Source organism: Athene cunicularia, assembly GCF_003259725.1.
Source record: "Athene cunicularia isolate RWA chromosome 2 unlocalized genomic scaffold, athCun1 chr2_part1, whole genome shotgun sequence".
Classification (NCBI taxonomy): domain Eukaryota; kingdom Metazoa; phylum Chordata; class Aves; order Strigiformes; family Strigidae; genus Athene; species Athene cunicularia.
In genome coordinates, this window is record NW_020799095.1 from 69288677 (window position 1) to 69310072 (window position 21396).

The 21396-nt window shown below is 35.8% G+C and overlaps 1 protein-coding gene across 6 annotated transcripts in view; it reads left to right on the forward strand.

Moving 5' to 3' along the window:
- The window catches only part of CDH10 (cadherin 10), a 103564-nt gene extending 91905 nt beyond the window's left edge, over positions 1-11659 (forward strand). For all 6 annotated transcript variants that reach the window (XM_026842155.1, XM_026842151.1, XM_026842149.1 and 3 more), the window contains 3 exons: positions 7943-8051; positions 9776-10027; positions 10902-11659. In XM_026842155.1, the coding sequence (XP_026697956.1) occupies positions 7943-8051; positions 9776-10027; positions 10902-11395 (855 nt within the window). In that variant the 3' untranslated portion in view covers positions 11396-11659. The remainder of the gene's footprint in view (positions 1-7942; positions 8052-9775; positions 10028-10901) is intronic.
- Positions 11660-21396: the final 9737 nt, after the last annotated feature.

The window sequence follows — 21396 nt, forward strand, 5'->3', positions numbered from 1 at the left end:
CAAGGTGCCTACCCAGCCACTCCCTCCCTCCTCAACAGAATAGAGGGAGAAAACAAGATGAAAAAGTAAATGGGTTGAGACAAAGATAGGGAGATCTCTTGCCAATTACCATCACCGACAAAACAGACTAAACTTTGGGAAAATTAATTTACTACCAGTTAAAAGTAGGGTAGTATGGTGAGAAACAGAGACAGAACTGAAACACCTTCCCTCCATCTCCCATTCTTCCCAGGTTCACCTGCATCCCTTCATTACTGACTCCTCTTCCTCCTGCTCTCTGCTGCTTGTTCCTTCTCACTTTTTCCTGCTCCAGTGTGGGTATTCCCCAATGGCTGCAGTCCTTCATGATAAACTTGCTGCAGCATATGGGCCTCTCCTACAGGCTGCAGGGAAACCCCCGCCCCAGCGGGGCCTCTGCCGGGGCCGCAGGGGCCTCTGTGCCGGGGCGCCCGGAGCCCCTCCTGCCCTCCTGCCGCTCTCCCCTGGCAGGGGGCTCGCAGGGCTGTTTCTGCCCCTGTTTCCCTCGGGCCTGGCTGCCGGGCAGCGCTTTGCCCTTCCTTACCCAGGCTTTCCCCGAGGCGCCCGCCCGGGGCTGAGGGGCTCAGCTGTGCCCTGCGCTGGGGCCCTGGGAGCCGCCTGGAACCTGGGCACCTGCAGCTGGCACAAGTATATTGTGATGTTTAAATGGGCAACTGCTTAATTTTATTTCCCTTTGGCTGTTCATCATCTTCCCCTACTTGGGTCATCATAATACATATGTGTAGTGTGTCTGGGTGTTTATATACATGAAATTTTAATATATTGGTAACAAACATACTCCAAATCACATAGTCCTTTGAGTTAACAGACCTATACTGTGATGGGTGCCCAGTGGTGGTCTGTTCCTTTCAAAGATCATGTCCTCTGAAGGACTACCTGCCTGAGCCACAGGTGGGAAGCTGGTAAACTGTATGGTTCCCTGCAGATTTCAAAGCCTCATAAGTAGTGAGGAAATTGTATTTTCATCTATTTGGGTCTCTAAGCATGCTTGTTACAATCTTGCTATTAGCCTTCATTTTACCAAATCTATGCATTCCCACTCCTTTTTCACATATCCCCATGTTATATGAATCAGTCTAGCTCATCGTGAAGTCTCTTTCAATGGCATTTTAAAATATGGATGATTTTTTTTTCTTTTTTCTATATCTAAATTCATCATAAATTATATAAACACACTAGGTTTCTTGAACCAATTCTTTTTATGTTGCTCTTCATCTTATCAACTCATTTGGCCCTCATAAAAAAAACTTTATCGGGGATATTTTTCCCGCCATAACCTTGCTTAAACATGGTTTTTCATATCTTTATATGTCCAGCAATTTCCATATTATATTCACCAGGTGTCTTTCTAATCATTATTGCCTTTATTGAAAAAATAGCTTATATGTATGTATATATATATATATATAAACTAAATTCCTTGTGCTTTCATTTTCTAGCATTCAGTTTTCCTTTTTTTTTTTTTTTCAGATATTTTTCTAGAACTTGCTTATATCCTTTGATCCTGAAATGTTATTTTATCTTTGTTGTTTGCATCTCCCTCAATTTCTTTTGTCATACTATATATGTGGTCAATTTACCTGAATATTTTTTTGCTTTTTCTTTTCCATCTCTTCTGATTTATTCCTACTTTAGTTCCTTCAGTATATTTCTATAGATCTTATATCTTCCAGTGGTTTTAGTAGCATCAGAATTTTCTTGCCTTACTTTTTTGAAAAACTCCCAGAGTTTTATGGTTTTTGTAATACAAATCAATACAGGGTTTCTAAATATTTGTGAGGGTTTTTTCCTAATAGCACATTATATTTTTTGCTCTTTGTACTGAATTTAAAAGCATATACATAGTTTGTTTTATCAAAAAATAACCAGTTATTTGAACAGTGGGTAGAACTGATGCTCAGTGAGAACCTATGAAACACAAAGGTGAATTGTGTTGGAATATGCAGCCTACACAGCAAACTTTGTTGTACTGTTTTATCAGGTTTTAGTTGCTAATAACCCTCTTTGACTACTTTTCAGTCCTTACTTTCCTGTTTTTTTTCAGACAGAGTAACATCCTTGGCTTCCGTAAAGTTGTGGCATTGCTAGCAAGGAGAAACAACGTACTGTGGGTGTAGGGCAGGTATCCCATGGGTGACTGGTCTAAGAGAAAAACAGCACTATATGAAACCATGTGTAAAATGGGATATATCACCATAATATAGTTACCAGTATCATCAAGAAATAACACGCAAAACATACAATAAAACTTTTTCAACTTCTGTTTATTCGGTTCTTTAAATGTAAACCAAAAGCACTCCCCCTGACCCGTCCTATCGGAGTCAAACAGAACAAAGACTAACATGCATTTGACCACATTGGAATACTAACTAGGCTTGCCTCTTGTCAAAACTCCAACATTATATAAGTTTCTTCAAGTATATACATACTGGCATGCATAAAATCATGTAAGAACCCCCTTAGATCTACTGATCTGTGTCGGTACAATTACCAATACAGCTGCTGTAGCTATAAAGGCTATGGAGAATAATTTTCTGAGAATTCCGGGGAAAGAAAAGACTTCCCAGATTTCTATTTTTGTAATAAATTTTTTTTGTAACTTCTAAACTTCAGATAACTAGCCATTTCCTGATAATCTGTCACTTTATAAAAGTCTAGTTTCTTAAATTAGTTTCTCACAGAAAGGCAGGGGGACAGTAGAAATTAGGTGTACTTAATTCCTCCTTTAAAGGGTCCCTTAATCAGGATTTTCTAATAAGACTCAAGTACTTATCTTCTGGTTAGTTACTGCTGGTTTTTTAATTACATTTTTTTAAAACAGTACAAAATGGTATAGACAAATTTACGAAATGGACGACTAAAACATTTAATTATTAGTATGACTCAGTTTTACTAAGAAATAACAAAAATGTACATTAAAAGTAGCAGATATTCTCAATACCCATTGTCTATATTTACAATGTAACACTGGGTGGTAGATGACCCATAAGGCAGAGTTTACTCTCTGCCATTTCATTTGCTTTCAATTGTAGGTTTATATTTGAAAGCCACTGAGAAATGGAAAAAGCTACTAATGTACATGTTGATTACAAATAAGGAGGTGTACTCAGTTAGAAATATTTCTTTTTAATTCAACTGGATTTACATATATTTAAGAGACTCTAAGTAGTTACCCTGCCATCAATTACTGACCAGAGGTTCAAAGTCAAGCAAGTAATGGCTAAAAAGCAGTATACTGAAGTCTTTATTGGTCCTTGAAGCTTCAAGAATGAGTCCAAGTTTGGTAAAACACAGTATTGCAAGTGGCTGCCTAGCAACTGCACAAAAGGGAAAGCTCGTGCAACACAGCTTCCATGGTTAATTACAATCTTAATTACTCCCAACAGTTCTGTGCCCACAGACAACTTGATAATAACTTGATAAAAATTGTAGAGTCATTGGATTTACCTGTCAGACAGTAGTTCAGTCTGCTTAAAGTGGTTAATTATGAAAAAAAATTTAAAATTTGAGCAAAGACCTACTTTCATGAGATCCATAAGGTGCCTCAAGATGGCTGAGAGTGGAATGCTGAAGGAACAAGATATGGAGCAGTGAGCACAATACACTGAAAGTCCAGAAGATAGTAACTATCAGTCTTAGGAAACACTTTCTGCCACCTGTTTCTTTCACTAGGGAACGAAAGGAAGAGTCAAACACAAAGAGCAGTCCAATAAGAATGCTATGGGATGGAAAGGTCTTACTCCATCCCAAGTCTTAATTAGAGAGGTTGTGGAGAAGAGGCAAACCGGTTAGAGTACAAATGGCTAGTCTGAAAAAATTGTGAAAGCATAATTCCCTGTGCCACACTGGGATTCTCAGTGTCTCCTCACCCTCATTGTGATCACAACTGGTGAAATAGAGGAAATAGAGCAGAGTGAAGGAAACAAATACAACAGAACTATTTTGATCAAAACAAAAAACAAAAACAAAACAAAACAAAACAAAACAAACAAAAAAAAGCAGCAGCTGAGAGGAATTCCAGACCTCAACCTACTCTCAAACAGAAGTTGTGATAACTCTTTTTGCCCAAGTCAACAATTAGGAAGACAAATATATCCTATTTAGGGCATCCAGACCTGTGATGCTGCTATAATTGTCTATGAGAGAGATGAAGCAGGAAAGCAAAGAAATCACCAAAACATTCTGTATCATTAACTGTGGCCTACATCTGTACTTTTATTGCTTCCCAGCAATGCAGGAGGAATCTGTTTTCTCCCTTGCTCATTTTTATGTTATGTCTATGTGTTGTTTGAAGTTTGCTTCAGGTATAGGCCTCAAAAGAGCACAAGAGATTATGCAGTGCCTCAAAAAGTTAAAAGGAAGATACTGCTCCCTCCAAAGACCAAAGGCCAACTCTAAATAAATTTTATCCACACTGAGCTCCCAATCTGGTGAATAGAAGGTTCCTTGTGATGACATACAAGAGAAACTTGAGTGCACCAGTGATACTGCAAGGAGAACTTGCAGGCTCACACAGGAGTTGATGAGTACTTGCTCCGTTGGAATGTGTAGGTGGCCTCATTTGAAAAGGAGCTAGTAATGCACTTCAAGTGTGAATTTCCAGTAATATCCTTATTTGAAAAAAAAAAAAAAAAAAATTAAAAGTTTAGGTTCTATTGAGAATGACAAAGCAAATAATGTTTTTGGTTTTGATATATTTTACAATTTAATCTAGATATACTTTGCAATTTAATCTGCTGTAAATGTGACAATGTACATAAGCACATTTCACTAGGATCATGCTTAAAACTTTGCCTTTTAAAAAACAGAATCATAAAATCATCCTTTCCTAGATCCAACCTTTCCTGGCAAAAGCATCATGTACACAAGGTGGACCATCATCCTGTTCAGCTGAATCTTGAAAGTGTCCAGTGTTGGAGAATCCACCACTTCCCCGGGGACTTTATTCCAGTGTCTGATTGTTCTCATTGTGAAAAACTTTTCTCTCATGTCCAGCTAGAATCTATCCAGGAGTAACTTCTACCCATCATCCATAGTCTTTTCCATGTGACTCCTTGTAAAAAAAGGAGTCTCCACCTTCTTTGTAACCACCCTTTAAATACTGCAACCTGGTGATAAGGTTTCCCCTAAGCCTTCTCTTCTCAGTGCTGAACAAAACCAATTCTCTCAGCCTTTCCTCATATGACAGGCTTCCCAGGTCTTTTCTGGCCCTGCTCTGGATCCTCTCCAGCCTGTTTTTTGTACAGTGGAGACCAAAACCAAACACAGTATTCCAGGTGTGGCCTGACAAGCACTGAATAGAGTGGGGTAATGACTTCTTTGTCTCTGCTGGTGATGCCCTTGTTGATGCAACCCATCATCCTGTTGGCTTTCTTTGCCACTGCAGCACATTGTTCACTCATAAGAAATTGTTGTCCACTAGGACCCGCAGGTCTCTTTCCACAGAGCTGCTCCCCAGCCAGGTAGATCCCAGACTGTGCTACACTTCTGGATCATATTTTTCCAGGTGCAAGACCTTACACTTGTCATTGTTGAACTTCACAAGGTTCTTGAGAGCCCACTCTCCCAGCTCATCCAGGTCTTTCTGCAGGGCAGCTCTCCTTCATTAAGTGTTCACTTCCCCACTCAGTTTGTAACATCAGCACATTTCATCAGGGTACACTTGATACCATTCTCCAGAACATTTATGAAGATATTAAACAAGTAACTTGAAATTGCATAATATTTAGTCAGCCAAATGATTGCTGGTATTTTTTCATTATCCTTATATTTTAATATCTAAGGTGACATGAAGATATCTAAGTGACATGAAGATGTTTGCAACAGTAAAAAACCACAAGCAGGTTTGTTTGGGGTTTTTTGTTTGTTTTAATTTTTTTATTCCTAATGTAAGCAAATTACCTGAATTTGCTTGCAAAATGTATCATAAGGTTAAACATGATCAGTATTTGAACAGATAAGTTCCAAGAGAACTTCAATTGCTACAGTGTGATGAATGAGGGATATAATAGGAGATCTTTTCTTGCTGTCTGTTGTTCTACTAAGGGACGCTGGTTGGTAGTGCATAGTAGTTGAATAATCCCCATAAAACATAAAAGATTTGAGGCTATAAAACTTCTACATACTCCCTTTAAACTAAATATGAACACTCAGAAGTGGAGGAGCTGATTTTCATCAGCTTAACACCAACCACATTCATAGTCTCTAATTTTAAAATAAAATGGACTAGGTTTTTTTTTTTTTTATTTAATTTTGAAAATGTCTAAAGATTTATTTTCTAATAATTCACTAAATAATGAAAAGTTTCATTCATTAAAAACAAATACATTTATATGCTTCCATTGTCTGTTTTGTTAATCTTGTAAATTATTAGAGCTTTATGAGAGAAAATAAAGACAAAAGTCCAGTTGAGAAAGCAAGCAAGCTGCTACTTTAAAAGAAATCCAATCCTTGATTCATGTAGAAGTTTGTTGCTGTATTCTCAATGCACAAGAGGGAAGATGGGAGTTAATCATACATTTGTTAAGGCAAACAGGAGTACCTTGCAATTGTTAATGTTAAAGATGATCAGTCCTGACAAAAGCTGTGATACAAAGAGAAATAGCTGTATTTGGAAAAACTGGAAGAGGAAAAACAAACAGGGTTTAAAAAGTATACCATAGGGAATGAGAGTGTCAAAAATTAAATGTAATTCCATGCTTGAGAAAACACTGCAATTTAAAATGATGGATCAGAAATTAAGAATAAAAATTATTAGGCTAAAGAATAACCTACTTCTGGAAGTTAAACTTAAGAACATAACTGAACATTCACTCGTGCATGCACCAAAAAAATCAGCTATAGGTACAATTTTATTGCTATGGTATTAAAAAAAAAACCAAAAAAACAAACACAACACTCTGAAATAAAGCAATAAATATGTCAAAAATTGTATTTTGTTTGGGAAATGACATTTTGCTACCCTTAGGTATAGAAATTTCAGTGAAAAAATGCCACACATTCATTTACCTGACAGATAAATAAATGTTGATAAAGGGCTTGCCATTACTTCCACCAAAAATAAGCAAACTTTTTTGTAGGCATTGCAGAAAGCACTCAGTCCAAGTATTGAACTGACTTCATGCAATTTACTATGAGAATTGTGACACCGGTTTCTCATCCCACGCTGAGGTGGTGCATCTGTAGAGTATGCTACAATGTTTTGCAAGATTTGAAATATATATATATATATATATATAAAATAAATCTAATTGGCATTTTTCATCTCAGGAATCTGACTGGTGTATTTTGCTATACTAATAAATAGAAAAAGTCTTGGTTTAGAAACCTATTTTTTATTTGGAAATTAAATTTGAAACTTTAACTTCCCTATCAGAAACATGTATTTGATAAAAGACCATAATTATTAAAAAAAAAAAAAAAAAAAACACACAAAAAAAAACACCCCACCTTCTGAATTCCTGTCTTAGGTGTTGATTTCAATTTACAATTATGTATCAGATATGAAGAATAAAAATTACCTAGGCTACAGATAAAACTATTTTTGGCAAGTTTTGTCCTCTATGTAGTTACAAAAGCATATAAATATGTATTGAAAAAAAGGAACCGAGGAGGACTCAGATAGAAGCTAGCCATTTTATACATGTACATGTGTCACCACACGAAACATGTATGGATGCTCTTGTTGGAAAAACTTATAAATGCTTGTTTAATAATTTTTCAGTTAATATGTTCTACAGATTAAGTATTAAATCATTATTAACTATGAAGTCAATAAGTGCATAGTTTGACTATTAAGTTGTCTTAAAAATTCTAGTCTTCTTAAAGTAATCAGACAGCTGTATCAAAAAACCTAGGTGCATTTGGGGGTTTTTTTGTTGTTTACTTCCTTTTTTCCCTGCAGCTTATTCAAACCATAAGTGCAGTAGACAAAGATGACCCTCTTGGTGGACAAAAATTTTTCTTCAGTTTAGCTGCTGTTAACCCTAACTTCACTGTTCAGGATAATGAAGGTAAAATTCATGCCTGTTCTAGGGAAGGAGTTTATCTTTGCTGTCTGGAATACATTCCTGAAACATATTTGGTTTTGATATCTATCAATATGTGGAGAAGCCATTGAGGCTACTGCTAGCAAGAATTGTAATTTAATCTGACTGTGGTTTAAAACTTCTACATTTTTATCTGTGTAAGGGAGGCAAAAATATAGCATGGCAAAAATGTGATAAAACAAATTATAAAGAAAATCAGTAAAAGTGTTGGTTTGAGGGGAGTAACTGGATAAAATGCTTAAAAATGGCTTCACCTGACAAGTTCAGATTTTTCACTTTATCAGTATGATTAACCGAGTGGGCTCTAGATTACAGAAGAAATAAATGGGGGGGGGACGGGGACGGACGACACATGGTATCAGACTTCAAATGTGCTAAAGGCATAAAGACAATGGGAATAATCCTCTTTTCCTGGTGAAGATTTCAGGAAGTAATAGCCTGCAAGTGACATGAAGAATTGTACAGTAGATAGAGAAAGAAATTATAACAGTAGGGAAAGTGGAAAATTGAAATCAAATGGTTTGGTTGCCTTGTAAAATCCCCAGCAGCAAAGGTCTTTGAAGATCCATCAGACACATAATTTTGGTGTTGAATGAACACAAATAAGATACAAATACACAAAATCAATGAAGAGATGCAATAAACTTTGTGTTTCACATCATGGAGGCTACAGAAAAAAAAAAATATTTTAGACATTATATCCTGGTGACTAGGTCCTCAGTGTCTAGAGGTATAGACCTTGCTATTTCTTCTATCTGTAATTGTTTCCTTTCTTTTTGCACATGGGTTATTTTAATTCAGCCTGAAAATGTCTGGCAAGATAGCTAACCACTTACCTCAAGAGATCCACAGCTATCATGAAAATTGAATTTCCCTTCTAATGAAGACTAAATCAGTATTTTCTCTCTTTTGCACTAACAAGTTAACAACTCTAATGTTGTGGCCCTAGCTATAGAAGAAATACTTTCTCCCTGTTATTCATTACTTCCCTTCCTTTCCTTCCCTCTGGACTGAGTGAACAGCTTTTGATGCTGAAAGATACTGCATACAACTAAGATTTGTTTGCTACAAATAAGTTTAGTAAATTCACTTCTCAAAACAGTGCAGGAAAACCTACTGCTTTTCACATTTTCTAATTCCTAAGACAATTTTTACTCCCCAAATGTACTCCATGTGTTAAGGTACATAATTCATTGTTCTACAATATGTTTAAAGTATTTTGGTGTGGAAAATCTTATACTGAGTTTAGAGATAGCATTCCTGTGGGTGTTGCCACAGAAGATCCATAGAAAGATCTTTCAGAAGAGAGTTCTTGTTGAACAGCATGAAGTGGAAGGTTGTTTTTTTGTCAGCTGACTACTTCATTTCAGGGCTTCAGCCCTGATCTGGAATTGTGTCACACACCGCATGCATTAATCTAGAAAACAATTTAATCTTTGAGAAATCCTGTTTTCAAATGACACTCGAAGGTGGTGCTGAAGCACAGAGAATTGGGCCAGATGTACATAAAAAAATTCTAAATAGCTTTCTAATCAAATGGGAATGTTATTAGATAAAGAGAGATATCACTGTGGTATCAGAAACAGTTTCAAAAGTACCAGTGCTGTTAAATATAATGGTTTGCATGTTCTATAAATGATACATTTTATATTCATATAGTCTATAACAGTATATTTTAATCAATCTAGATAACACTGCCAGAATTCTAACCAGAAGGAATGGCTTTAGTCGACATGAAATAAGTACTTACCTTCTACCAGTGGTGATATCAGACAATGACTACCCGATCCAGAGCAGCACTGGCACACTGACCATTCGAGTGTGTGCCTGCGACAGCCGGGGGAACATGCAGTCCTGCAGCGCTGAGGCCTTGCTCCTCCCTGCTGGCCTCAGCACCGGAGCACTCGTTGCCATTCTCCTCTGCATCATTATCCTGCTAGGTAAGAAAAAAAAAAAAAAGCATCCTTTCTGCTATGGACAAATGCTTCAGGCCTGACTCATTTTACAAAACTATGCAGGTTGGTGAAATTAATGGTAATGGGTTTTGCAAGAAGTGAACTGCAACTTAAAAGAAAAAAAAAAAAAAGGCAAAACCCTTTTTTCTGGATATTGGAGATTGCAAATAAGAATTCAAGTCCAAGACTGTTAAAGCTACCAGTGTGCAACCAGAAACTCATTTCTGTTCTTTCGTTGTCTGAAAAAGAAAACCAGAGAAGGAATAGCATAATCAAAAATCACTTTCATGTCTTCAATTTTAATTTTTTTTGAGTAAATGTCTTTTCTATATTAAATAACTATGTAAGGTCAACATGCAGTATATATTTCACACGGAATATGCAAGTAAATAGTATTTTTACTATATTAAAGCAGTGTCTATTCAGAGGTTTCTGTGCTATAATAATAATAAAAAAAGATGTAAATTTTGTAAAATCTCCATTTTGTGGTTTTCAAAATATCACTAATGACCTATAATTCATCGCAAAACCAGTTTTTAACAGTATACTTTCAGCTTTAGAAAGGGAAGAGATCTTCAGAACAGACCTGTCTACTTTAAAATTCATTAAAGTTACAGAAAGACAGTGTAGACAAGCTCATGGTTCTATAAAGCAGAGCACACAATGTGTGTGCAAAAGAGCATATTTTGCTATAGATCTTACTGTGGTACTGTAGTACAGATGGAGATGTTTATCCATTTATCAGACAGAAATGAATCTCTGAAATGTAGCTGAAATAAAGCTTTTGTACTTGGTGGTTTTGCTACTAAGAAATTGTTAAATTAGAGATCTTTACCCATTTGTTGTTTCTCTCTTTAAGTTATAGTGGTGCTGTTTGCTGCTCTAAAGAGGCAACGAAAGAAGGAGCCTTTAATCCTCTCTAAAGAGGACATCAGAGACAACATTGTGAGTTATAACGATGAAGGCGGTGGAGAGGAAGACACCCAAGCCTTTGATATTGGCACACTGAGGAATCCTGCAGCTATTGAAGATAAGAAGCTTCGACGAGACATTATCCCTGAAACGTTCTTTGTACCACGGAGGACTCCTTCAGCCCCAGATAACACAGATGTCCGAGATTTCATTAACCAAAGGTTAAAAGAGCATGATACTGATCCTTCTGCACCACCGTATGACTCGCTTGCAACCTATGCCTATGAAGGAAATGATTCAATAGCTGAATCCTTGAGCTCCTTAGAGTCGGGTACTACTGAAGGAGACCAAAACTATGATTACCTCCGAGAATGGGGCCCTCGGTTTAATAAGCTAGCTGAAATGTACGGTGGAGGGGAAAGTGACAAAGACACTTCTTAATCTCCAGTAGGCTACATTTTTTTTTCCTTTGAGCGGAAGTAATTTTACAGACACCTTCTGCACTCAACAGTATTTAACATTCAGGAAAAATTTCCTGCCACTCAGCACAATGGTTTCCTTTTAAAATTTGTTTTTCATTTGTCCATTAATGTCATTCATTCTTTCTAGTAGGATGCCACTTGGAATATATACAGCATTTTATTTAATCACCTTCCAAGAGCCAAAGCTATGGAAATTCAGTGTTGTCCATTTTAGCAAGTAAAATAAACAATACCTTACCTTCAGAAATTTGAACAGGGTGATAATCCCTTAAGCAACCTCATGTACAAGCCGCTTCTGTTAGGTACATGTCCTATCTTTGCAAGTGCAGCTTTTAAGATGGCAAAGAAGAAAAAAATCCAATATGTCCTGATCTGTACATTAAAATTAAAACAAAATGTACACGTGGTGTTAATAAGTGTAATATGCAGCTGGTTTAAAAAAAAAAAAAGTTTGTGCAACTCCATTCCATCAAATTCTATCTGCCAATGTTTTATATTTATATTTTTGTATTTATTTTTAAGAAATAAACCAGGTTTTACAACTATGTTGATGCTTGCACTACTGTTCTGGCCATCAATTCCAGGCTTGAAGAGATCATGAATCTTCTCTAGTGACAACATAGACAACTGCTAGTACTCTATGCTTCAGTATTCTCCATAGATTTAACACAATCTGAAGTGCTTGTGCTCACAGGGAGAGGATCAAGTTATAGACCTATTTGCTTGTTCATTTGTTCTATTTGCTTATTTGTTCTATTGTTCTCCATTTAAAATCACAATTGCATCATCAGAGGTGATCTGTAACCGCAATGGATAAAGTGTCTAAGATGTTTGAACAATTATTTTTAAGCACCATCCTTCGATGAAGACAAATCATTTGGTGACAAACTGCTGTGTGTTGTATTGAAACCATCTGAAGGTAACCTAATCTTTAAAATTGTCAGGCCGAAGGCTGACAATGTGTCAGTAAAACTAACACACCCCATACCCAATTTACTGAATTTTCTAATAGCTTGGAAAACTCTACTAAAAAGAAAGCTAAGCAGCCAGCCAATTGCAACAGAAATCATACTTTAGTCATCACAAAAAAGTAGGTATCAAAGACATTTAAAAATGTCTCTTTTTTTCTTTCAATCTTTAGATTACACAAATCTATTTAGTAAATAAGCATTGCAATTTTGAAACGTTGCTGACATGAAATAATTTCAGATCAAAAGCAGGATGTTATAGGGTCTGTACTTATTTATTTATTGTGGAAGAAACACATCTGAAGGATAATCCCTCCTCTGTCTCTCATAAAATCAATAGATTTGAGAATATATTACTTCTTCAAAAAGTACAATGCTGACTTCTTATTTCATCAGATATTTCTTCTCATTAATAGAGTGATTAAATCCAATGAAGTTGAAAGCTGAATACAGTGCTATTATGCAAGCTATTTTGGTGCAATGGAGACAAAAAATTTATTGACTTGATATCAAGTTAATCTATTTGATCTATTAAGAAACTGTGAAGATTACAGATTTTTCTTAATTTTGCTCAATAATACTTTAACGAACTAAGGACATTTTATATTCCTTAATAGAAAATATTTCTGAGAATATTAAGAAACATCTTAGATAACCAGTATTACAAAGCTTTGTAGAAGTCTTAAAGGCCATTAAATGGATGATCTTCTTTCTGATTATCTAATGAAATGGATCTAATTTTTTCTTCCTTTCTAATCTCCGGTTTTCTTTCAAAAGCATATAATAGGAAGAAATAAACAAACAAAGTTCATCCATTAAATCCATCAGTGGTACCCTACATATTTAGCTGAGTCTGTGTTAGGGCAGAAGATAAAACAGGCTGTAACACAGCTGGTTTTATACCTCCTCATTAAAAACAAGATTTTGGTTAAAACACATCCAGACAACACTTTTACATATAACTCAGTAAGAATCTATGTTTCGAGAAAGAAAAAACAAACACACACAGGTCCCTCACTCCTTAAATATATCAACAAATGCAAGTAACTCTATCATTTTAATTTGCATTGCAGTACTTATTTCTGAAGAATAATTATATAGAAATATTTGTCTATCACTATGTTTAAGTTATTTTATAATTGTTCAGCATAATCTGAACATAATGTTTAAAATTTAATCCTGTATGAATTATTAAATAAATAGTAGTATACATTGTAGGAGTATATAAAATATGTAAGCGTACTACTAAAATTATTATATAAACAGTATAAATGAAAATCTGTTTTACCCCTTGTCATATCCTTGGATTTTTATTTCCCATTACATTTTAGGAAAAGGAAAAAAAAAAAAAATCCCATTTCAGCACTACAGACCTTACTGTACAAATAGCATTCCACTGTACAAATATACACCGTTTTACTATATAAATATCTCAGCCTACTGAAAGTGTGCATATGAACATGCAGTCACCTGTGCAGACATATCATAAAAAAGCATTCAGAAAGTCATAATTCATTGTCATATCTAATTTCTTTTGGGAACTGTATCAGTTAAGCATCTGCATCTGGTCCTTAGTATTACCTGCAGTCACAGAACAGTCCTCAGTGTTCTCCATATACTTACATGCCACAGATGAGTTTTCAAACTTATTCAAACACAGCTTATTCAAACACAAGGTCATATAGTAAAAGATAGAAGCCATGAATGCCACATGGCATCAAGGGCACTATCTCCATGTCTGTCTTATAACCTTACAATAGCAAGGAATTGGAAATCAAAACTCCAAGACAATTCAAAGCGGATAAATGTAAAATAGGATACCTGCTTCCCACGTAGTACCTAATAAGCCTAGCCACATGAAGATGTATGAAACATAACAAAATGTAACATGTAATAAACAAGACCCATGTACTGTTTGAATGAATTTTCTATACGTTCTTATGGCACAAATGCCACAAGACCATACTAAACAAAGAGAAAATACATTAATATTGCATTTCAGGTGGAACTTACAAACAACTTACAAGACAGACCTTATGAATGTTTAAAAATTCAGAAACATATGAAAAATATTTCAGTCACTGCTCCCCTGGGAAATGGTGAGTTCTTAGAGTCTGCTGCAACAAATTGATTTTTTTTTTTTTAATAATTTTGTGAACGGAGACGTTATGTTAACAACAACAACAAAAATAACAATATTTCATAGGGCCTTCAGTGTAAAGGTTGAGTGTTAGAACTAAGCAGACTGGAAAAAAAAAAAAAAAAAAAAAAAAAAAAAAAAACCAACCAGGTAATAAGTCAAGCACCCAAATCAACAAAATCCTCACATTGCACATCATCAGGTCAATATCCACCAGCTGCCATCTCTGTATATGCAAATGTTTTTCACTCATTCACTGTTACAAGGTGTCACATTTGCACCATTTCTCTTTCAACCACTTCCGATACTATTCCCAGGACAAACTATTTATCAATTATATTACTGTTTGTCAAAGTCTACCCTTCATTCCTCTAACTTATTATCCATTGTGACTCTGCTGCCCTTGAATCACATTTCCTATAATATTTTTTTTTTTATTTTATGCAATTTGTGTCACAACGTTGTATGAAAAAGAACCAAATTTGCTGCATTTTCCTCTTTCAAAGCTCTTATAATTTGTTGCTACTGGAGTAACTACAAAAATACCTGTTAAGGGCTACAGATCTTCTCACTATGCTAACCACAAATGGTGGAGACAATTAAATCCAGTTATTGCTTCAGGTTGTTTCAGACTAGTTTGCCTTTATTCTAACAGATGTTGAATTATTTGACAGTGTTCCTCTAGGTTTATCCAATGTTTGGAAAAAGTAAATACTTTCTTTTCACCAGACACTAGCTACTCAAAAGAAAAATTAATTAAATTTTAGGTAGTTAGTAACATATATTTGATATAAATATATCAACAAAAGATTTTAGGCTTCCTTACATTTTTGTCAAGTGAGTGAGCTAGGGATATGATTATAAAAGTTACCAGAAGCCTTTAAACACTGTATTGTTGTTATCAGACTCATGTGAACAGCACAGAAGTCATCATCAGTAATCCGTTCACAGCAAGATGAGCAGATAGATGTTCAAGCTAAAACAATTACACTTATTTATAACAGTGTTATCAATTATGTCCAAAAATATTATGTAAAATTGTAATCACAAGGAGATAATAGCAATTATAAGGAGATGTGAATACAATTTTTTTCCCAACAAAATATCACGGGGTTCTCTATTGTCTCTGTGGTGTTTCAGAGGCTTACTCAAACTCTATTCAAATATGGTTGAACTGGCTGAAAAGTGACTTTTCAGATACCTGAAGACGTAAAATATAGTAATAATAATGTGGGAGTCATTAAATACAATAAGCCAGATAGATAGAATTATTTAAACAAACAAAAAAAAAATAGTTTGTTTTCTTTAAAGCTATTTTCATTTTCCTTTTAAAGGGATATAGCCAACTATGAAATCAAAATGACAGTTTTAGAAGTAATGTTTTTCCTAAATGTTTCTCTTTAAAAAAAAAAAAATAAATTCAAAGCAATCGTTTAAATTTTGAGAAAATGTTATTGTTTTTAAGTTGATGTCAACTTGAATAAACAATAAAAAAAAACTATTTGAAAAGAAATACGACAAATACTCCTTTGATTTTTGGCTTTAAAACAGAGATTAGATATATTTTGAACATATACTTGGCAAAATACTGCTGAACATTTCCATTAATGTTTGAAAAATAATTACTGATTAAGCATAGGAAAGAGAACAGTTTCTAAATATACTGGCACCCATGTTTAGGTACTATGTCTGGAAACTTTCAGAAAGCTTCTCTTATATCTGTCCTTTTGAGGGAAACAGAGCAAATTCTATTTTATATGAGCCATTAAAATACCAGAGGAAAGCCCACAGTTAAATCTAGAAAGTATCTTTTAAATTCAGATAGACTATAACATGACAAAGTAGTGTGACTTGCAACTGTATGATCACAAAGAAGTACAGCAAATCCAAGCAATTTATTGATCAATAACTCCTGAAAGATTTTCCTGAAATGCTAGTGTGTCATGTGTTTGTTTTGACTGTTTTATTGCAGTCCTTACCACATTCTCCCCCGGACAAGATATTCTAATCTAGAAAAGATAAAGAGGTTAAGGAATGATCAAAGGCAGAAAATGGTTTCTCTGTGAGGAACAATGAAGCAGGTTAGGATTCTTCAACTCGAATTTATGGAGGAACTTTAGTATATTTAACAACGGTGCATGTTATGGTGCATGTTATATCTCCATCATAGTGCACATCTCTAATATACATCTTCTCTCCTTAATTTCACCATTACATAGAATTACAGAAGTAATAAACATTTGTGATTTTGGTTGGTTTTGGGATAGCGTGTACTGCTTGTTCATAAGGACAGAAAATCAGAAGACCCGATCACCTTCAGGAACTTCAGTTACCTGCTATGAATCACAGTTTTTACATGTAGAGGAGGGAACTTCAGATTTCATAGTCTGCTTAGATACTCAGAATGTGTTTGACAAGGTCTTTCATGAAAAATCCTAAAGAAATTAAGCTTCCATATTATAAAATGGTAATTCTTCACTTGGGCAAAAGACAAAATCATTGATAGGAGTAAATATTTGATAATCTTCGGAAAGCCAAAAGTGGAATTCTTCATGATCTGATTTTTTGATCTGGAAAATGAGATGAATAATAAGGTAAGAGAGCTTATTTGTGATTGTTATTAAAACCCATAAAAAAAGGGCCAGTCATAAGAAATGAAGGATCACATTGCAACTGTAAAAGACTAGACAATAAATTAGCAGATAAACCCACTGTAGTTTAATGCGAAATGATGCAGTGATGGGACATAGTTACTCACAAATGAGATTTTGTAGTTATAGTAGCTATAGTAGCTAATTGTGGGAAAACTTTACCTTAGTATTAATAAAGGAAATAAAATAATCGGAATTATTAGGAAAAGAACAAATTATGCTACTGTCTGTTATGTCCTTGTATTGAATGTTTTATTGCAGTCCTTATCACATTCTCCTCCAGACAAGATATTCTAATCTATAAAAGATAAAGAAGAGGTTGAGGGATGATCAAAGGCAGAAAATGGTTTCTCTGTGAGGAACAATGAAGCAGGTTAGGATTCTTCAGCGGATAGTAGATATGACAGTTATCTATGAAAATCTGAATGATATAAAGGATCTACTATTCACTGTGTTTTCAATAAAAGAAAAAAGGAATCATCTAATAAAACCAACAAATATCAGGTTCAAAAAGAAGAGGTTGGTTTTTAGACACAAGATATATGTAAAGCTGTGGAGATCCTTGCTGCAAGGTTTTGTAGATGCCAATAGCCTATGTGGATTACAAAACTGTTAAAGGAAATGTTTCAAAAGCTCCTCAATGCAAGTTACCATCATTCAAGAAGCCCTGGAATTTTACAGACTGTAGAAGTGACTCCTATGTGGAAGTATCACTACATGCTAACTTTGTACTTTCACTCTTCCCAGCCATCCACAGCTGGCCATCATCAAAGACAGGCTCTGCAGAACTTTGGATTTCTGGTACAACGATGCATGTTTTCTCATTTTTATGACATTCCCTCTACCCCAGAAAGAAATGCCACCTTATAATTCTGAATACAGATGGATCAGAGGTCCTTGAATTTCTTTCTTTATACCTGAAACTGCTCTGAATCATCATGAGATACTTTTCCAGAATTTTTTTTTAACAGTATCCACAAGAGAAGTAGACCATGAAAATGATAGATGGTATTAATAGAAAAACTTTATTTTGCCCATACTCAGCTAAACTCACCTTGCCTCTCTACAGTTGCATTTTAATATGAGTGGGTCCAAAGTATTTTGAAGAAAATTTTGTGTCTACCTTTGCAAGACATTGCTGATGTAACAACAATCATTAAGTTTAGTCTAACTATGTTTAAATTTCTTTGTTGCTACTCTTTATTGATGCATTCAAAGCAGAATACAACATAAAGAAACTAATTCTTCTCATATATAATATTCCACGTATATGTACATGTATGTATGTGTGTATTGTGGTTTAACTCCAGCTGGCAACTAAGCACCACAGTGCCACTAGCTCAGTCCTCCTCCACCCCATGGGATGGGGAGGATAATCAGAAAAAAAAAAAAAAAAAAAAAAAAAAAATGGGTTGAGATAAGAATGGTTTAATAATTGCAATAAAAGATAGTAATGTTATTGTTAATATTAGTAATTAAAATGAATATAACAAAAATAGAGAAAAATAAATCTCAAGAAAATAAGTGATGCATAATACAATTGCCCACAACTTGCTCACTGATGCCCAGCCAGTCCTTGAGCAACAATGGGTCCTCCCTGGCCAGCTCTGCCCTGTTTAGACACTGAGCCTACAGTACAGAATATCCTTTGGCTAGTTTGGGTCAGCTGTCCTGGACATGTTCCCCACAGCTTCATTTGCACCTCCCTGCTGTCAGAGCATGGGAAACTGAAAAACAATCCTTGAATGAGGATAAGCACTACTTAGCAACAACTAAAACATCAGCACGTTATTAACATTGTTATCATACAAATCCAAGTACTGTACCAGCTACTAGGAAGAAAACCAACTCTGTTCCAGCCAAAACCAGGACAGTGTGTTCTAAATTAAGATATATGTACACAATATATATGCATAACATGGGGAACAAACATGTTTTGCATCTTAACAAGAGACAGTTCTGTAAATGTCACAGTAACCTTTCCAGATGACACTCCAAGCAGAGAAACTTTAGACAACTAGTATGCACAATTATGCCAAAGATATATAAACCTTCCCGCATCATCATCTCAAAACAGTGACCTGAGCAGCCCTGGCATAAGTGAGGCTGGAAGACAAAAATAATAAAAATAATAATTAAAAAAAAAAAAAAAAGTATGAAGGCTGTCTTCTGACCTTTCATTATAACATCTGAAAAACAGTTCTTGAAAAAAACAGTCCTTTGTATCTAGGGGCTCAGTCTGGTCTTCTATACTAGTACACTGTGGAGAGAAAGGAAGAAACCTTCCTTATTGAATATTTCTATACACTCCAAGTAGTATGGAAATTTCTACATTCTCCTCTATGTTAGTTCATGTTGCTCTGTTTTCCTGTTATGATCTGGGTAGATTTGCTTTGAAATGGTTTGAGACTACTGTATAATAGCTATTCTGTGTAGAGATTTCCCTTGTTTGATACAGAGATTGACATTTTACAGTACAGAATTCCAACAAAACCTGCATTCTTCTCAGGGAAGCTGTTTTCTGCTTCTACTACAGTGTCTTAAAATAAAATAACTATTGGCAATCATAACTTATACAGGTTTGAATTTCTGAGTTCCAAACTTGTGGAAAAATATTTCTGATATGCAAAACCATTCACCCTTAAGACCACGAATTCAGGGCTACATATCTCAGCTAGAAAGTATTTTCTTTCCTCAGCTTCTAATTTATAAATATCAATAGATGAACCATTTAGGCTATGAGGATTTTTCTGATTAAATTAATTGTTTATGAAACGCTCAGTTTCTATAGTGATGAGCACCATAAGAAGGCCAGAAAAAAAAAAAAAAAAAAACCAAAAAAAACCAAAACAAACAAACATAATACTTGATAGATCCCTCTGAGCAGAACAGCAAATGAAATGTATTTCCACCCTTTGGACAAGGACAATAGTTACTTACAGAGGGCATGACAGTTTTCTTTCAGTAAAGGAGAAACCTGAAAAAAAAACCACCACATGATTAAAACTAACTCTTAACACACATATAATAAAGAAATAAACACAAACTACCTGTGGTAAGTAGACCATGGCTGGACAGCAGGTGCCCACTAAAGCTGCTCTATCCCTCCCCCTCCTCAGGTGGACAGGGCAGAAAAGATATAACAAAAGGCTCATGAGTTGAAATAAGAACAGGAAGATCACTCAGCAATTACCATTATGGGCAGAACAGACTTGATATGGGAAAATTAGTTTAATTTATTACCAATCAAGTCAGAGTAGTGTAAAGAGAAATAAAACCAAATCTTAAAACAACTCATCCCACTCCTCCCTTATTCCCGGGCTTAACTGCACTCCTGATTTTCTCTATCTCCACACCCTGAGCAGTGCAGAGGGATAGGGAATGGACTTGTGGTCAGTTCATCACATGTTGTTTCTGCTGCTCCTTCCTCCCCATGGGAAGGACTCCCCACACTCTTCTCCTTTCCAGTGTGGGTCCCTTCCATGGGAGACAGTCCTCCAAGAACTTCTCCAATGTGAGTCCTTCCCATAGGTTGCAGTTCTTCATTAACTACTCCAGTGTGAGTCCCTTCCATGGCGTGCTGTCCTTCAGGAACAGATTGCCTTGGTGTGGGTCCCCCATGAGGTCACAAGTTCTGCCAGAGAACCCTCTCCCATGTGGGCTCCTCTGTCTCCATGGGTCCGCAGCTCCTACCAGGAGCCTGCTCCAGCGTGTGCTTACCACAGTATCACAACCTCCTTCAGGTGTCCACCTGCTCCAGCGTGGGGTCCTCCATAGCCTGTAGGTGGAGATCTGCTCCACTGCTAACCTCCATCAGCTGCAGGTGGATCTCTGCTTCCCTATTAACCCCTATGGGTTGTAGGGTCAGAGCCTGTCTCACCATGGTCTGCACCACAGGCTGCAGGGGAATCTCTGCTCTAGCACCTGCAGCTCCTCCTCCCCCTCCTTCTGCACTAACCTTGGTATCTGCAGTCTTTTATCTCACATATTCTCACTTCTATTTTCTGGCTGCAGTTTCTGTTGTGCAGCAACTTTTTTCCCCTTCTTACTATGTTATCACAGAGGAGTTACCACCACTGTTGATGGGCTCAGCCTTGGCCAGCAAGGTCCATCTCAGCTTATCTTGGAAGCAACTGGCATTGGGTCTCCTGGACATAGGGGGAAACTTCTACCAGCTGCTACCAAAACTTTGCCACAAAAA